Source organism: Phalacrocorax aristotelis, chromosome 24 (assembly GCF_949628215.1).
Source record: "Phalacrocorax aristotelis chromosome 24, bGulAri2.1, whole genome shotgun sequence".
NCBI classification, from domain to species: domain Eukaryota; kingdom Metazoa; phylum Chordata; class Aves; order Suliformes; family Phalacrocoracidae; genus Phalacrocorax; species Phalacrocorax aristotelis.
Window position 1 is genome coordinate 1,993,560 of NC_134299.1, and position 18,222 is coordinate 2,011,781.

At 55.1% G+C, this 18,222-nt stretch overlaps 2 protein-coding genes across 7 annotated transcripts; one reads left to right on the forward strand and one right to left on the reverse strand.

The window, feature by feature from the left end:
• The first annotated feature begins 25 nt into the window (after positions 1-25).
• On the forward strand, positions 26-7,172 carry PLPP5 (phospholipid phosphatase 5). Of its 6 annotated transcripts, none has more exons than XR_012657414.1 (10): positions 27-198; positions 443-551; positions 1,956-2,046; positions 2,294-2,357; positions 3,121-3,245; positions 3,645-3,815; positions 4,151-4,465; positions 5,085-5,229; positions 5,681-5,743; positions 7,119-7,172. XR_012657414.1 is itself a non-coding variant. In XM_075074741.1 (8 exons), exons 4-8 carry the CDS (start codon positions 2,007-2,009, stop codon positions 4,318-4,320), a joined length of 570 nt encoding a protein of 189 aa, XP_074930842.1. In that variant the 5' UTR covers positions 127-198; positions 443-551; positions 1,658-1,755; positions 1,956-2,006; the 3' UTR covers positions 4,321-4,966. The 6 variants fall into 6 exon arrangements, 4 of the variants coding, with proteins under 4 accessions (XP_074930840.1, XP_074930838.1, XP_074930841.1 ...); XR_012657415.1 differs by having other exon boundaries at positions 119-202; XM_075074741.1 differs by lacking the exons at positions 5,085-5,229; positions 5,681-5,743; positions 7,119-7,172 and adding an exon at positions 1,658-1,755 and having other exon boundaries at positions 127-198; positions 4,151-4,966.
• DDHD2 (DDHD domain containing 2) lies at positions 5,522-17,721 on the reverse strand. The gene is made up of 17 exons (XM_075074731.1): positions 17,420-17,721; positions 15,943-16,133; positions 14,989-15,078; positions 14,512-14,632; positions 13,411-13,500; positions 12,071-12,206; positions 11,235-11,443; positions 11,018-11,088; positions 10,716-10,835; positions 10,408-10,503; positions 9,821-9,949; positions 9,559-9,714; positions 9,376-9,478; positions 8,858-9,022; positions 8,185-8,347; positions 7,781-7,899; positions 5,522-7,227 (listed from the first exon to the last, which is right to left on the reverse strand). The coding sequence occupies exons 1-16, from the start codon at positions 17,610-17,612 to the stop codon at positions 7,809-7,811; spliced, it is 2,124 nt and encodes a 707-aa protein (XP_074930832.1). The 5' UTR covers positions 17,613-17,721; the 3' UTR covers positions 5,522-7,227; positions 7,781-7,808.
• Positions 17,722-18,222: the final 501 nt, after the last annotated feature.

Consider the following 18,222-nt stretch of genomic DNA (forward strand, 5'->3'; position numbering starts at 1 on the left):
GGGAAGGCCTGCCTCCAGGCCCGGCCTGCTCCCGCGGTGGGGCCGGGCCGCTCCGCCCCGGGGCGGGCGGCGGCGCCACGTCGGCGTTGCGGGGCGGGCATGGTGCGGCGGGGCCATGCTGCGGGCGGTGCGGGGCGGCCGGGCGGCCGAGCTGGCGGCGGAGGCGGCGGTGCGGGGCCTGCTGCTGGCCGCCTTCCTGTGAGTGAGTGCGGGGCGGGGGGTCGGCTCCCGGGCCCGGCCCTCCCGCGCCCCCGCCGGCTGCGGGCGAGGCCCTGCGGTGCTCGGGCATCCCCGGGAGCTGCGGGGCTGCAGCCCCGCTCCCCTCCCTCCGTTCCCGCGGGGCCGCGGGAGGAGGCCGAGCCCCTGCTCTCCCGGACCCGCAGGCTGTGCGCGAAGCCTGCCCAAAATCTGGGTGGTTTTTTTTCCCCTTTTCCCTCCCCAGGATCATGGAGTTTTTGCCTCCGTTTCAGCGCGTGGTACAGCCTGAAGAGATGTGGCTTTATAAGAACCCGTACGTAGAAGCGGACCACGTCCCCACAGTGCCCATGTTTGTAAGTTCAGCGGTTTCCTGCCTTTACTTAGGTTTTTTTCTCTAATTACAAACTACCCTTTTAAAGCAAAGCTGCTAGCTGAAACACCTGTGTTGCGAGTACCTGCAGCTCTTAATGCATGTCGCCGAAAGTGCGATTATTATTGCAAATGATTTTTGTCACCTTTTTAGGCCTTACCGTCCAGGGCTGTCTTTGGGATTTTAACTAAGTTTATAAAAACTAAGGGGGACTTTTCACTGTTGTTCTTAATCAGTTTCACGTCGAGGTTAGAGGGACCACGGAGGATGGCGTCTCTCTCACTATGGGAACGCTTTGCTTGGGAGCAGCTCTTCTCAGCAAAGTTTTAGTATCATTTTGTTGTGAAAGTGTTTTGCGTAGGTCTCTAGGCTCTGTTCACTCTTAAGTGTTGGATTTCAGGTAGACAGCAGCCCAACACAGGGGACGTTTCTTCCTCGAAGCAGGGCTGTTTCGGCGAGGTACGCTGGCTCCTGGGTTGGGCAAGCACCCGCTCTCTTAGCAAACAGCACTTTTGATTTTCTGCAAGATGTGGGCACCAAGTGTGGAAGGACAAAACCTTGGTGTAGCGTTCGGCTTTGGCGCTGTGAAGCACGACGTGTGCCAGACCTTAGGTGGTAGCAGACTCCCTGGGAGCCTGTCGGACACACCGTGGATGTCCCAAGGTGACATCCCACAGCCGCAGTCTCTCCTGAGATGCTGTGAATGATAACTGGTTTGCTCTGAATCAGCAGCTTCTGTATTTTTTGCTGACAAGCAGCGTGGGTGCTGCTGACAAAGAGCTAATCCTTGTGCTTGCGGGGATGGGGAGAAGCGAGGTGCTGTGGCTGATGCTGTGGGGGGACACCCGCAAGCAGGAGGGGAGGGGGCTGCAGGCAGGAGTGGCGTGAAGCCAGCCAAAGCAGCGCTCTGGTGCCAGAGGTGCTGCCTGAGGGCTTGAGGGTGTGCTGGGCTCCCCTCGGAGGAGGGAAGGCTCTGCCGGGTGGGTACTGAGTGGGTAAAGCACGGGAAGCAGTGGGATGCAGAGAGGGGCTTTTTAGCGCGCTGCATTATTTATGCTGCCTGGGTTTATTTTCTTTCTCATGCTTCAGTACAGGCAACATCCAGCAGCCCATGGGCTGGCTTTGTACACGAGGTGCTGCCACTGGATGAAAAACAGGAGGAATAGCCGTGCTCTTGGGAGCACAGGGTTAGTCAAGGTTTGCTGCAAATACAGCTGGGGTTGGTTTTGCTTTCTGATAGAAGTGTTGTGTTTGGAGAGGAGAGGTTGCTGCTTGGCTTTGGGGAGGGAAAGCGTATAGTCTGTGAGCAATTGCTGTTGTGTTCTGGTGAGGGTGCTTAAATCTGCTTTGCTAACAGACACCTAACAATCTCCTCGTTTTGTGGCAGTTCATCGCATTTCTGTCTCCCTTATTGCTCATTGTCCTGGCAAGGGTGTTCATGAATGCCGACCGAGAAGACACGCAGGAAGCCTGCCTTGGTGAGCTCCTTCTTATCCCAGAGAGCTGCAGCCCCCCGAGGGGCCTGCCCTGGTGCTGTGGCTGTGAGCCAGGGGTCTCACAGATGAGTCCTTTGCTCTTGCTGGGGCACAGGGGTTGTGCCAGGGGTATCAAAGCTGAGCTGTGTGGCTCCAGCTGAAGTGTGAGCACTGCCTGTGCCTGAATGTGCCTCAAAGCTGCACATTCAGGTGGGGACCCTGCTGATGTGACCTCTTTGCTCTCTCCTAGCTGCCAGCCTTGCTCTCGCCCTGAACGGGGTTTTTACAAATGCCCTGAAGCTGATTGTGGGGAGGTGAGAAGCCTGCTTGTTCCTAGCTGCGCCGTGCGTGCGGGGAGGGGAGGGGAGGCACATCTGCACAGCAGAACTACAATAGCAGGAGCAAGGGCCAGAAGCTGAAGTTGGACATCCTCAGCCTGGAAAGAATGTGGGGTTTCTAGCTGTGAAGACAATTAAGTATTAGAACAAACACCGGCAGGGACCTTCTGTCTCTGGGCACCATTTAGACAGGTGTGTTCAGGCCTGCACCAGGGAGGGAGGAGTGCTTTGGCATGCGTACAGGAGTGGATGGGATGGTTTCATCTTCCCAGGCCACATGGTCAGGGTGGCAGAAAGTTACCTGTCCTGAGAGGTTTGCTCCGGTGTGCCCACAGGGCGTGCAACCAGGGCATGTTGAGGCCGTGTAGGAATTTGGTTCTGGTATGGCGTTTGCTCTGCTGGGCTGGAGGATTACACCTGTGCTAATCCTCAGGAGTTAAACCAGGTCCTGCCTGGCAGCGGTGGGCTGGTGAGGGTGTGCTGCAGCAGCCTGGCTCTCGTCTGCTGCGCCCTGCCTGCCCAGACAGGACTGGAGCTGGCTGTGACACTGTTTTGCATTTCTCACAGCCTGGGTGATGCCGCCCTCCCTTTGCGCAATGGAGGGAGGTGTGCGAGGTGGCTGGCGACTGCATTCGGACGTGGGTGGCTCCGTGGGAGGGCTGTGTGCCCAGATGTCTCCTGAGCACCGTGCTGGGAGCGCTGCGCGCCCGAGGGCTGCATGCTTTGTTCTCTGCCCTAGGCCACGGCCAGACTTCTTCTATCGATGCTTCCCAGATGGACGAGCGAACACGGAGCTGGTCTGCACAGGCGACCCTGGCATAGTGACTGAGGGACGCAAAAGCTTCCCCAGCGGACATGCTTCGTGTAAGTTTTCCACATCCCCTCCCCGCTGCAGCCCCAGGCACTGAACAGTGGTGAGCAGAAACCTGTGGGGAGGGCAGCTTAGGTTTGCTTTCATGCTCCCCAATGGCTTTGGCTACATTCATTGGCCTGTTTGGGGGCCTCAACTTTCCCTCTGCAAAGCAGTGGGGTGACAAATGTAATCTGAAGCTGTCTGTAACTCCTGGGAGGAGGGATGCTTGCCAAGTGCCAGCTTCTCCAGCTCCTCTGTTGCTCGTGAGCTGCTGCTTCCCTTGGCTCATGTGGGCAGGACAGATGTCCTCTTTGAGCCCCTCTACTGCAGCGGGGGAGAGGGTGAAGGTCTGGCTGAGGGCCTACAGCAGAGCCTGGAGCCGATCCTGATGTGACACGCTTCTCTTTCAGTCGCCTTCGCGGGTCTCGCCTTCTCTGCCTTCTACATAGCTGGGAAGCTTCACTGCTTCACTCCTGGCCGGGGAAGCAGGGCTCTGCGCCTCTGTGCCTTCCTCCTCCCACTGTTCCTTGCCACCCTCATCGCCGTGTCCCGCACCTGCGACTACAAGCACCACTGGGAAGGTGGGTCAGCATCTGCCTGCGGACCTGGGCGGGGGGGCACAACTGGGTGCCCTGAGCGTGGGGAGAGTCCCTGTTTCTGCAGAGGAGTTCAGAGCCCGTGATGGCAACTTGGGTTTTTTGATTACTCCTCCAGTGGTAAGGTTTTTTGCTGCCTGCAAGGTGACGATGCCTTTGTCTTTGTTTTTGAAATACGTGCCAAGCTTAGTTTTATAGCCAAGGGTCAAGTTGGCGATACAGCTCAGTCTGAGCAGGCTGAAAAGCTGCCTGCTGGAGAAGATGCTGAAGAGGATTGTGAGGGTAAAGGGATGCTAACTCTCCTCTGGTCTTGCCCGCAGATGTGTTGGTTGGCTCAGCGATCGGCTTCGTGCTTGCGTACCTCTGCTACCGGCAGTATTACCCTCCTCTGATGGACTCCATGTGCCACAAACCATTCCTGTACAAGTCCAAACAACTGCCAGCGCACCAAGAAAGGCCTGCAGTTTCCAGCTTTCACCTAGATATATAGCGATGGGCTCTGGCTCTGTCCTGCCAGCACCTTTCCTGCTGCTCCTTGTGCGAGGGCAGGGGAAGGCTTTCAGGAGTTTGGTCTGCGACAAGTGGCTCAAATGAGGATGCACCCGAAACCCAAGCAGGCGCTCTCTGCAGTGCTGGTAAGTTGTCCTGCACAGGAGCCTGTGCTGCTTCGTTAACTGAATTTTGTAGGCATCCCTCCCTTTGGGCCCACTGCAAAGCGAGCCAGGCACTCGGCACACAAGCCTGCAGGAGGACAGCCCGGGTACGAAACGTCCCGGAGCAAGAACTGGAAAAATTGTGACAATCTGGTGTGCCCCGTCCAGCAGGGGTTCTTGTGTCCAGTCCAGAGAAAGCGCCATCACTGGTCTCCCTTCAATCCAGCCGAGCTGTCCTGTCCCTTCTTAGGGGAAGCGTGCGCCGAAAGGAAATGCCGGACCCGCCCCTGGCGCCGGCTTTGAGTCCATCTTTTCAATCGCAGCTGAGCTAATTGGGAGTAACGAGCACAAGGTTGCAGTCTTTAACCATGGATAAAATCAGGGAGAGGGAAGATGAAACTAGCATGGTCCTTATTTGTATTATTGTGCTAGGCCTGATTTTTTTCTAATTTGCCAAATAAAGGAGTTTAATTTTCTCAACGAGCTGTGGTACTAAAAACTTTACTTCAAGGACTGGGTTTAATGCTGTCTAAACCATTTCCTTTGGTGTGTCTGCAGAGGTTTCTAGGTGGGTGTTTATTTTGTATCTCTTTCCTTGCAGCTTTAACACGGTTGTAAAGAGATGACAGCAGAAAATGGTGTCTGAAAGCATCCCTTCAGAGGTGCTTGTTTCTCTACACCGTGGTTTGTTTTCTCAGACAATGGAAGGGTAGAAATTCAAGGCACGGCTGTATGGCAGGACTGGTGTAAGTAGTTATGTGTCACTGGTCTCCTCCAGAGATGTGTGTGTTCTTGACCAAGTGTATGTACCTGCAAACAGCAAAAGCGAGGCTGTAGCAGAGCGAGGCATGTGTGCCTCTGCCCAGCAGAGTAATGAAAACGCCACCCCCTCATCTTCAGTTTGGGCCACATAAGCTGTCTGTGGCCCTGGAGCTTCAATAGAAGTTACAGAAATAGCTTTACTTTCCCCTAAAATTGCGCACGTGTGAATTCTTCCACCCCCTCCCCTCCCTCTCCCCCCGAGACATGCACACACCATGGTCATCTACTTATTTATTTATTTTGGCTTTTACTGGAAAAGACATTAAATAACATTTAAAATGTATTTAACTTTTTTTTTTTTACAAAGTGCATAACTCAAAAAGCTGATCATGAGAGTGTCCCGTGTTAAGACTGTTCCTTTTCCTACTCTTGTAGGAGACGCTTTAGCAATCAGTAGTTCAGGCGCCGACCAAGCAGCTTGTCTGTTTCTGCAGTCAGGTAAAAGAACAGCTTCAGTCCCTTTGGGATGGGAGGAGGGTTGTAGGCTGCAAACAAAACCTTTCAAATAGTGCAAATAACGTAGTACAACGGAGGAAAAACAAACAGGCTGTGGAAAAAAGGCTCCTTACCCCATGCAGGGCAAAAGTCAGTGGGAGGGAAAGTGGTTTGGCTCTTCCCAAAGGCTGTCACGGCAACGACCTTCCACACCATTGAAGCGTCTGCCTCTGCCTGGCCCTGAGGCCCCAGCCTCAGCCCAGCGAGTCAGCCTCAGTGGTTTTGGTCGCAAGGGGGGACCACCAGAGGCTCTCTGGCCCCGTCCCCCTTGGAGCAGAGCTAGCATGCCCGAGGCACCTGCAGACTGAGCTGCCTGCAGAGCTGGGGTTGTTTCTTCAGTGGGGTCACTGGGACACAGTGTCCAGACCCTACGGATCTGGGCTCTGATTTTGCTGGCTGCATTTTCTGTATTTAAAACCAAAAAAACAATGACTGGAGCCTGGCTGGCATGAGATCCCTGTAGCCACCCTGAAAGCCACACTGCAGCAGGACGGTAGCACTGCTCTGTGCCCCTGCAAAGCACAGCAGGGCTGTCCCTCCGGGCCTCCGAGTTGCCCGGATGCTGCTGAGGAGCAGCTGCTTTCCCCCAGTACAGCTCTAGCTGGATCTGGAGGTGAAGCTTTCCTCCTGTGCAGTTACACCTGGCCGCTAGCTTGGTTCTATGCAAGATGCAGGTGGTGCCTCAGGGAGGCCCTTGGTTTGTTGGCTGCCGTGGGCTGGGCGAGGATGCTGAGAAGTCACTACAGCAGGCGGGAGCACCTGGGTCAAGTGTGCACAAACATGCCGCTAGCACGAGCTGTTTTATGGGCCAGTCCTGCCTGGCACGATCCAGGGGTGCACAAACCACACAGCAGCAATTCAAGGAGATGAGAATGGCTGGTAGATGCATTCCTGCTCACCTAATAGCAGACGCCTGTGCCCTGGGCTTCACCTCCCAAAGACCGCAGTCCTTGCGCCTGGTGCTCTGTGTTATGGCAGGGAGAAGTCAGCAATCTCCTTCGCTCGACAAGGCTGCTATAGCTCTCTCCATGCTGTGCGTTTAAGGCTTTTACTCCTCAAGGTCACAAGCTGCGAGTTTCCTCACTATGCCAGGAGCAGAGTCAGGCCCTCAGTGTCGGTTCCTAGCCCAGACAGCTCGTCTGCTTTGGTGCTAGAGGAGCTGGTGTGATAACTTCCAAGGTGGAGGGTTAAAAGTACATGTTGCCACAGGGAGCCACAGTGCCAGTGCTGTGTGTGTTTGAGCAGAAGTGTTTTCCCTTGATATTTTTTCCCCTCCCCGCAACTACCCAACATGGAGGAAAATCATCCTTATCTCCAGGTAGCAGCAAGTACTCGGGAAGCAGCATGCGGGGGACACAGCAGCAGAGGAGAGAGGAAGGCAGAGAAGAAATCTGGACTTTCCTGGTGAGTACTCGGTTGAACTGGATCTAAGAAAGCAAAAGGAGAACATAGGAATAGCTGCCCTAGGGCAGACCAAAATCCATCCAGCCCCACCTCCCGGACCCAGCAATTAATAGTGTTAGGCTTTGAGGGCAAGGAAGCAAGGATGTGCCTTACCCCTAGTCTACCCTCGGCCAGCAGTTAGCAGCGGAGGGTGAAAGCACCCCTGCGAGAACTGCAGGGTCCATGCTCTGGTTCGCTACCCATCTATAAGAAATGTTTAGCCCAGGAGACTTGGAGTATGGGCCGCGCACCTGGTTGTTCCTTTGGTGGATCGAACTGATTGTAACTAGGCATGGTTGCCGCTGCCCTTGTTGTCAGCAGCAGCAGTTTATTAGCTCTCCTCGTGTCTGTTAGTGCTTACACGCAGGATAAGAGGAAAGAAAGCAAACGTGCTGACAGGCCAAAGAAAAAGTCCGACGCAAACTCCTGCCTTAGACACAGCACTGTAAATAAGGAATATTATTCCCTCAAATGGACCAGATGTCCTCTGATGCGTCCTAGGAAGTTTGGAAGGAAGGTGTAGGCAAGAGGACTTACATCAAGGGGCCAGAACAGCACAGGCTGGTCACTGACTTCCTGGCAAAGGTTGATCGAGTGTAATGCCTTGTGTCTGGTAGATCTCCTTCAGAACCAGCAGCACGGTGTCTTCCGACTCCCTGGCAGAGGAGGAGAACATGGGAATTAGAGGGGGACACTTCCCTCCTCTCTGTCAGGACAGGTTATGGGGTAGGTGCAGTGCTCAGCACATGCAGGCAGTACTAGGCAAGGAGGACTGCAATGGTCTCCTTCCTCTGCCCTGCCCACCCGCTCTGCCTGCATTACAGGCAGGACCATATCGTATTTACTCAGTTAAGGCTTTTCTTATGTTGGCTTCAAAAATGATGGCGTTCTGCTTACATCAGACGTGAATTTGAAGCTTTGCCAGTTATGCAGAAGCTTACCAATAGCACAGATGCCCTTGTAGTGCAAATAAATACTCGTTAAAGCTCTCTATTGGCTTCTCCTGCAGCACGTAGTCTATGCGATTCCCTCCATTCAGCCTCCCCACGTTAATGAGGGAGGCCTCCTCCTTCACCACTGCAGGGGTCTCCTCTGGCTTTGTGTCTGAAGGAATGAAGAAGTGCAATGTGGTTCAGCCAAGGGGCACCAGGAGCCACAACAGTACAACAGCATCACTGTGCCCTCCCTTTGCCCCACTGTGGGCTCTTGCAGAGGAGAGGCAGCTTAAGTGCTCGGTCCTTCCCTGCCAGGGCTCTCTCTTGGAAAATAGTATTGCAAGAGACAGCTAGAGAAGGGTGGTGCCAGGCTCGGCGGGCTCACAGAGTGATGTGGGGTGTCAAGAGCCCCAGGAGGCTGTTACTGAGCAGGCAGGTTGCCTCTTCTCCCCCTTCATCAGGCAATAACAGGGGAAGGCCGCAGCACTTGGAGAGCCAAGTGCATCTGCAGCTCAAAGGCAACCCCTCTGCTGAGCACTGAAGAGGGCAGCAGCGCCTGGGTTTGACGCCAGGATGGGCACCTCGCTGGCCTGGCTGCAGGGAGCCTGAGCACGCTGCTCCGTGGGCAGGTCGCAATGCTGCATCCCCGGCTCCCCACCACCCCACGCGTACCACTGACCTGGCTGCTTCTCCACGCCAGCCTCTGCTTCTGCTTCGGCGTCGGTACTCGCCGCCTCCACGGCTGGCAGTGGGGCTCGAGTGAAGGACTGCCAGGCTACCCGCAGGGACCCCAGCAAGTTGTTCTTCAGGTCCACGCTCATGCGAGTCAGCCCTTCTTTCAGCTCTGAAAGGCAGGATGGGTTGGCGTCGGGCTGGGGGCTGAACAGCTGCCCAGGGCAGCAGGAGAGGGGTACAGTAAAAGGGGTGGTGGTTTTAAACTAAAGGAGGGTAGATTTAGACTGGATATAAGGAGAAAATCTTTTACTATGAGGGTGATGAAACACTGGCACAGGTTGCCCAGAAGGGTGGTAGGTGCCCCATCCCTAGAAACGTTCCAGGTCAGGCTGGATGGGGCTCTGAGCAACCTGATCTAGTTGAAGGTGTCCCTGCTCACTGCAGGGGGGTTGGACTAGATGGCCTCTAAAGGTCCCTTTCCAACCCAAACCATTCCATGAGAGGGGCTGCCCTTGCCCTTACCTAGGTGCATTCTCTTCCTGCCCTTGTGGTGAGGCAGCAGCATGGGCTCAAACTCCAGATCTGGGACGATCATGGGCTCAATCCTGTACGCCACCGGGTCAAACTGTACGGAGGAGGGGGACAGTAAGCCAGGGCTCCTGCTCCACGCGTCTCACGCAGGAGGGCTCTGGCTCTTATACCCACAGGGTGGAAGATGTTGAAGAAGCCTTTGCAGGTGGGCAGGCTGTAGTTTGGGTTGATCCGCTTCACTCCTCGCACCGTGAGAAACATCCCGATGGGAGACCCAAAAGCGAAGAAGATGGTGGGCTTGTAGTTCAGCTGAGGATAGTTTGCCGAGACCTAGGAGAGAGGGAGGTTCAGATTTGTTTCATGAGACAAACGCCACGCTGGTGTTAGGAGCGCCGCGTTTTTGCAGTTAGAGCACGGTGCTGAGCTCGGTAGTTACCTGTCCTAAGCCAATGTCCCGGTATTGGCAATTCTTGCCATCATCTGTGCTGTCAGGGTCACGCTGCGACGGCGACCCGGGCTCGGCTCCATGTTCCCGGCTGGGCCTGGGAGCTGCTGCTCTCTGGTCCTGCAGCAACACAGATGGGAAACCCAGCTAGCACAGCTCCTGCAGCGAGCCCACGCCACGGCCCGTCCTACCCACCCGTGAGCAAGTATGCGAAGCAAAGAACTGCCCAGCATCCCTTATCCTCCAGAACCACAGCAGCCTTGGCAGCATCGTCCTATTCCAGCCAACCACCTCTCCAGCTGGCATCGCTAACTTCAGTCTCTACCACCACGAACAAGCCCTCCCGCTCTGCGAGCACCCTTACAGGCCATGGGACAAAGCAATCCTGCTGTAGGGTAACACGAGCGTTAACAGCAAGCACCTCTGTCGCCACGGCCAAACCCAAGCCGTGATAGCCGCCTGAGCGAAGGCGGCCAGGAACGAGGAGGTCGGGGTGCTCGGGGACTGGTCGTAAATGGTGAAGGCTGGTCTTTGTCTGGGGTGTGACCTGATGAACGCAAGCAATGCAGAGGACAAACCTGCATCTCCGTCTTGGAGCTGGTGTAATGAAGTAGCTTCATTCTTGGTCCTAAGGGAATTCCCATTTCTTTAAGGTTTTTCTCTGTGCACAAGAACTGGAAAATAAGCAACCCAAATATTATTACAGGAGCAGAGAGGTGTGTGCGGTGAGGTATTTCTGTTCTCTGTCATTCTGTTCCTGCTGCGCTCCTCGGAGACATTCCCTGTGCGAGTGACTCAGTACCGGGAAGATGTGCACAGGGTGGGAGGACTGGGAAGAAAAGCAAAGAAGAAACAAGACAGACAGCAGAACAGGAGAGCCCCTTACCAGTGCTTGCCTGTCCATTTTCTCCTTCTCAAAAACATCACAGTATTCAGACAGCTCCAGCTTCTTCAGGATTTCTTTTACTTCCTCAATACCCCTGTTGCTTGAGGTTGTCCTGGACCCCTGTGAATAGACCCATCAGGGATCACCCATTTTGCTCACTTATTTTCTCCTGTGCATTTTGGAGTCTCTTCCCCAAGCCGCTGCAGAAGCAGGGGGTCGGTGTGAGGCTGCAGCGGCACAGCTACCCATGCAGGTGCCACAGGAGTACCCCGCGGGTCCGTGTGCCGCCAGAGAGCGCGTACCTCTTCGCTGTGCTCGTCCTCCTCGGGAGCAGCCTTCTGGTTCGTCAGGAGATCAAACAGAATGAGCGACCCTAGAAACCAGGCACAGGCAGGCAGAGCATCAGTATCGCATCGGGGAAAACCCCCAAGCCATCTCCTTTCTGGGATGAAACACCAGTACCCTCCCGTCTCCCGCGGTACGGCGACACGCACGGGACCCGCGGGTGAAACCCCTTACCCAAGCTGTGCCCCGCAATGGAGACCCCCCCTTTGAAGAGCGGGTTCCTCTGCAGGAAGAGCTGGTACAGGCGGTTCATTTCGGACGCCACCGTGTCCACGATGGTCTGGCAATAGGTGGAGCTGTTGTAAAAGAAAACATCCAGGATGGTGTCGTTGATGAAGTGACGCAGGCGATTGATACTCGGCAAAGTGATTCGCTCCAGGTCGCTATGGGGGCAAAAGAGAGAGGGAATTGCAGTTAGGGGTGCCAATAAATCCCACCACGTTTCTAAAGCAAAAGGTAAAGTCAGAGGATGATTGGCACCGTCTCAAAGAACATAATATTGTAATCCAGACCCTCAGCTCACGCCAAGAATGAAGGCAGAGCACAGCCTGTGCTCTTAACACTCCAGGCAGGAGTAAAGAGCCTGGCCTTCCTTCCCCAGGAGCCTAACCTGCTCTCCCCACTCCCTAGGGGGGAGCCAGTGCTTGAGTGCAGAAACTGGGTACTCAGTTTCCAGAGGTGTGGATGTCCCCAGACCCTCCTGATATCAGCCAGGGAAAGGCAGAAGTCTCTCCTCTCCCGCTTGATGCTGATCAGAGCAGGCACCAGCCGTGCTCTGCAAAATAGGGCTGCAGAAGAAGGGTGAGGACGAGGTCTGGCACGGAGGTGCTCTAAGGGACCCCATCTGTCCTGCTTACCCCTGTATGCTCACAGCCTAAACACTCCCAGCTTTCCCTTTGCCTGCAGTGGCCACCGGAAAAAGCGGAGTTCACACAGGAGGAGGCCGTCTGTGCACTTTGCCACTGCCACGGACGCCGGCACCGGAGGAGGTGGCTGCCCGGGACACTTACACGTCCACCCCGGTGGAGTGGAGGGAGCTGTGCCAGTTCACAGGTAGGAACTCCACCCGGCCGATCTGCTGCTGCTCCTGGGCTTTCTTGAAGTGCGCTTGCAGCATGCTCAGGGAGACATTCCTGAAGTCATTCACTGGAAAAGAGCATGAACTCTTACTGAGATCCACCAGGCTACAGGGCAAGCCTGCTGCATCAACAACACTTAATACGATAAAAGAAAAGATCATTACCAGGGGAAATCCCACCAGGGTCTTTAATCTGCTGCTGCTACCCTAAGACCTTGAATCTTTAACTACAAGATCAGGGGAAGGCTCCATGTCCTTAAGTGTGTTTACTGGACCTTTCTGTCCCATCTGTAACAAACTTTTCTACATGGGCAGGGCTTCAACGCAGCAGTCAGGGTAAGAAAAGTACTCTGAGGAATCTCAAAAAAATATATCTGTTGCAGCAATGCATGTGTCAGAAAGGGAGTCCGAAGGGAGGAGATGAACCTGAAATTACTCAGTTGTGAGGGAGAAAGGCTGATTTCCTTCATTTCAAGTGGTCAGCAGCCTTGTAGTTTCATCGGATGAACATACAGAAGATTAGGCTGCATTAAAGCAAAGGTATATTTTATAGGAACTAAAGACAGTCTGCTCTGAAATATCTCAGCCTCCTTGACCTCTACAAGTTAAATCATGTCATGCTTTCAGGCAGTTTCAGCGATCACCTCTCCTACAGAACTGAGGCACTCGGAGTAAATAATAATGAACAGGTCAGACCAGAGTTACTTGGTTTAGTACCCTGTCTGCAATATTGATCAACAGTGGATGCTTAGAGGAGTGTGTAAGACCAGCGATACTTCTCGCACGCTCTCCTAACCTCCAGGCTTTCGCAGCTTGGGGGTTTCCTGAGCCAGAAGCAGCGTCCCTTGTTTTGGTCCAAAGCCACTCCAGAAGCTGCTGGGTGGGGTGTTGCCTGTTAGACTTCACCCAGTGAGATTAACCCCTAGCAATAGACTGAGCAGGTTACTAATTAGTTTAGCAGGTTTAGACAGTTACTTGGAAAATCTGTATCCAATTTGGGAAGCTCACTATTTTGAGGAGCAGCAGAACACAGTGATGAAAAGTGGTTGTCCAAACCTTTCCAGATGGTAGGATTTAATGGGTTAGTGAGCGTTGCACTCCTGCTCCCCACAGCAGTCAGCAAATTCGACCATGCGGCTTGCCAACGTGACCGTGTCGGGATGCTTTGAATGCCCTCTGACAGTGTTTCGCATTGTCCGTGCAGATGAGGGTTTACTGGCTCTGCTAAAAGCAGCGTATGGAAAGAGTACCCAGGCCAGGCCCCACGCTTACCGCACTGGATGATGCTCCTGAACCGAATGTCGCATGCTGGGCCGATCCCGTGCACCACGAAAACCAGGTGATCAATTTGCAGCGGCTCTCCTAAGGAGGAAAGAAGAATTCAGAGCACAGGTCCTGCAGGAGAGATCCCTTAATGGGGAACTGACCCGCATGCTCTGCAGAAGAGTGGATCCCCTCATCCTCACCTCAGCCAGGTGAAAAAACCCTGAGTTAGTGCCTGGATTTTATGCCTAAACTGTAGTGGGATTTCTCACGTTTCTAAATTGTTTGTCCTGCTAAATTCAGCTGCCCACCCTGGGATGGATCCGGATCGACAGTAGAGAAAGGTGAGGCGGCTCGTCCCCCCTTCTGTCACCACCCTCACTTCAGCAGGAGTGGATGGTCCTCCCAGCTCACCCAGGCGACCGTGGGGCACATTCAGCATGCGAGAGGGCAGGACCAGGAGGACTCAGTCCAGCTGCCCTGTCCCAGCTCAGCTCTGCTGGGCCACCCAGCCCGGGCGTAGCTGCACCCCTCAGGTAGGCACCAGGTGGAGTTACGACTTGTTCTCTACTTCCCACACACGTTAGTTTGCATATGCACTTTCCTGAAGGCGTGCACACATGGAAAATGAAGGGGTTAGATGGGAGTAACTGCTTGTCCTCACCACGGGGACAAGTCCTGAGGCCTGACCGGGAGCTCTGGGAGGGGGGAGAGCTGACACACAGCTTCAGAGACAGGGAGAGCACGTGCACCAGAAAGTCACCTGCATGTAGGTAAGTGATAAACCCCTGTATCCCTACCACAGAAAGAAACTCCTCCTTTACAACATACAGGCCAAGACCTCAGGGGGAATTTCAGGCACTGTAGTGCTTTCAACAGCTCTGGTTTCGGTGCAGGAGCTGGAAGCGCTGCTGCCTCTGCGCATTTGTTTACACTGCGGGCTCTCAGCTGCGAGGAGGGTTTCTGAAAACCACTCAGCTCCTTTCAGCACGAACTTTTTAGATGTGCCCCTTCATGTAAAGGATCGTGGAAGCTTCTTTTTGAGAAAACAGGCTGGAAAACAGACCCTATAGCTCTGGATGGGTGGAAGGGAGGGAGAAGTGAGCTCACCGTTGGGGATCTCAGCAGCAATATTTTCTACTCCTCTCTTCACAGTCCGAGGTCGACCTTGTTCTGTAGGAGTTGAGCCCCAGTCGTCGGAGGTGGCAACTGGATGATAGTGCACCATCAGCTTGTAAACAAGAAGAGCCTGTCATTAAACTGCGCTGCATACCATGATCAAGCAGAGGAGACATTTCGCTACAGCAGCTGGTAGGTGATACGGGGTGGTACCAGACCGTGATGTTTAACTGCGCTGGTACGAGCCCTTTCCACAGTGAGGGCGAAAGGTGTGTTGAAAAGAAACGTTAAGGTGTGAAGCAGACTCTCTGCTGGCATCGCAAGTAGGCGAGAGGACAGCCATTGGGGCTAAATTGATTTCTCAGCAGACATGATTAAAAGAAATGGCATAAAGCCAGAGCATAAAGCTGGGCCCTCAGGAGAACTGAAGGGATGTCCTTGCTGGTCAGCACACCAGGCCCTCCTCACCTTTGGGTTGTGCAAGATAATGATTTCCCTGCTAGGGGACTCCAGTTTCTTCTTCCATTCATCCAGGGTCACAGCAATCATGTAAGCTTCCTGAGGAAAAGAACACCCTCTGTCAGGCAGCTGAAGGTACTCCCAGGAAGATTCAGCCACTTGGAACATTCCCTGCCCATTTTATGGTATCTCTTATCAGCACACTTTGCAAAAGAGGCAGCGAAATCAGCCAGGTCAAGGAGCAACAGCCTACTAGAGAGCTCCCAAGGAGCCCACGCTTTAATAGCAGCAGCACACTTCCCCATCAATTCAGAACTGTATTAAAAAACACCAAAAGGTACATCAGAGTACAGACTGTAGTAAATATGTATGTTTTTATACATACACCTATACATCTCTGATATATACCTTTCCAAAGAAAGCCTCCAGCCATTAACAGTACAGACCACTGAAGTCTCTAACACTACCTAGCGTTCAGTGGGCCCCTGTAACGATGATTCTTCTTTCCTGCATTCAAACTCCCTTGGCTTTGGTGAAACTGTGAGCATAGTAAGGATAATTCTCACAAGGAGTCAAACCGAAGTTAGAGCAGGCAGGGTCAGGAAAAAACACAGCAAAGCTGCTAGAACAATGCTGCAAGCAAGGCCGGAGCCGCACGGCACACCAAGAGTGCCCAGGCACTTCGGCGCGTAGCAGAAGGATGCTGATGCGGCTGGACGAGGGCAGGAGGAAGGGGAGGGCACCCAGCTAGAGCAGGCTGGGAGGGAGACAGTGGCAGTGTTTGCAGTTACATTAATCAGCTGCAAAAATGCCGTGCCAAAGCCTCTTTTGAGTTCATGTCCTCAGGCGTGGCTGTGGTGCCAGTCACCCGGCAGGGGTTTGGGACATCAGGGCCAGTATTTGGCAACGAGAAGCCGAGATGCTTCTCAGCAAGATGGATGCTGCCAGGAAAGGCTTGTTTACCTCCAGTTCTTCGCTGAAGGTCTCCGAGTAGGGAATATACTTATTGTCCTTGTCTCCCTTGTAAAACCAGGTGCAGCGACGTACTTCGGACACCTCCTCCTCCCAGTACACTGCAACGCGCTGCCTCTTCTTCAGATGCACGTCGTACCTACCCCCCGATGTTGGGACAACCAGATCTTCTTTGTCTCTCCCTGCAGGAACCAAGGCCTGATATTAATCACCAGAGGACCAGAAAGCCATGCTACCAGAAGGCTGTATACCATGCCAGAGCAGAGGAATGAGACTGGAGCGTCTTCTGCGGGCAGCACACACAAGCATGTATCAGCAACAGCAGTAGACACTGATGTACCCAAGCACAGAGAACAGCGTCGGCGGGCATCCCAGGAGAGATGCACCGGGTCAGACTTCCCCCCAAGGCAGAAGGTAAGATGAAGGCATTAAGCTACAACTATCTCCCTCTCTAGTTCAGGCACAGGCTTACAGGAACTATTCCCGCCTCACTTCAACGGTAAATTGTGAATTTGTGGCCTTGCAAAGTTTATCACTTAACAGTGGAGGTGCAGGTCTCTGGGTCTCTGAGCCACTCTCCTCTAAAACGGAGAACTCCAGGCAAATCCCAATACAGGCTTAAAATTGTTGGTTGGGTCTGCCCGATGGCCAGGCTGCCGGCAGAGCGCCCGTGCCAGGCTGTGCTCGGCTCGGCTGCGGCACTGAGGACAGGCAGCACGGCCTTTAATCCAAAGCATCTTGGGAGAGGGAGGATGGGAGCAACCTTTGGGCAATCGCTGCTCTGCCCGCGGCCGTCAGCAGCAGCGGTGCTTTGAGCACAGTCCTGGCAGCGGGTTGCACAGGCGGGCGATGCTCGGCAGCACGAGGGCTGCGTGGCCAGCGGTGCCGCTCGGGGCAGAGCCCGCTGCCTCGGCAGCACCCTCCAGGCACCGGCAGGCAGAGCAGCACGCATCTGCACGGGAGAAATCTCCCCAGCGGAATCTCTGCCATCCTGCCAGCGCTCTCCCATCCGCACCATGCTTTGCGTGTGGTTATATATAATTTAGATCGTATATCAAATTAATGAGGTCAGACCATTCGATGCATCCGAACGGCTTAGCTGTTCATGCGTTTACAGGTCTAGGAGTAGGCACGTTGCCAAAAACAAAAAAAGTCCCAATTTAAAATTCCCGAGGGAAAATTTTGCATCCCGTGTGGAAGCCATGGATGCGTTCAGGGAATTTCCTGCTGATACCCGGACAGTGTTTCCCTTGAGCGCACACCTGATGCTCTCCCATTGATCTTACCAGGCCAGTTCCTTATAGCGATTTTAATAGCAGGGACAAGGTATTTAAAATCAAAGGGCAATTTAAAAATAGAAATTATAGGAGCTGAAGGCGAGCGGTGCTGTGAAATCCCCCCACCCGCCGAGGTGGATGGAGCTTTTTCCCGACGGGGCAGCCCCTGCCCACGCGTGTTTTTGCCCTACCTGAGCCGTGAGCCTCCTCCAGCCTCTCCGAGTCCTGCGTGCTGAAGGGGACCCATCGCTCCCTGGAGTCCGTGACCTTGCAGTAAAACCAGTGGGGAACAACCGCTTCGTATCTGCGTGCGGGGTCCGGCTCCGCAGCCTCGGGGGCGGCGGCCGCGGGGGGCTGCGCCTGTTGCGGCTGCGGCGCGGACATGATGCTCCCGCGCCGCCGGCGGGACGCGAGTGGGTGGATGCGGAGAGCCTCAGAAACGCTTCTTCCCCCCTCAAATGGAAGAAGCTCCCCGCAAAACCCCCGCCAGGGCCGGGGGTCGCGGGGGGGACGGACCCGGCGGCTCCCCCCCCCCCCCCGACCGCCCGTGGCTCACACGCGTGTCCGTGCGTGTGCGGCCCCGCCACCCGGCCGGCTCCCGGCGCGGCCCCGCTGCCCAGGCGGCTCCTCCGGCGGCGGCGGCAGCGCAGGCCCCGGCCCCGGCCCCGGCCCCGGAGACCGCCCAGCCCGGGGCGGCGCTCCCCGCCCGGCCCGCCCCACGCCCGGCCCCGCCGCGCCGGCCCTCACGGGTGGGGCGGCCTCCAGGGAGCGGGGCCCTGCCCGCAGCCCCTGCCCACAGCCCTGCCTGCAATCCCTGCAACCCCTGCCTGCAATCCCTGCCCACAGCCCTGCCTGCAATCCCTGTCTGCAGCCCCTGCCAGCAGCCCTGCCTGCAGTTCCTGCCTGCAACCCCTGCCCACAGCCCTGCCTGCAATCCCTGTCTGCAACTCGTGCCTGCAGCCCCTGCCCACGGCCCCTGCCCGCAGCCCCTGCC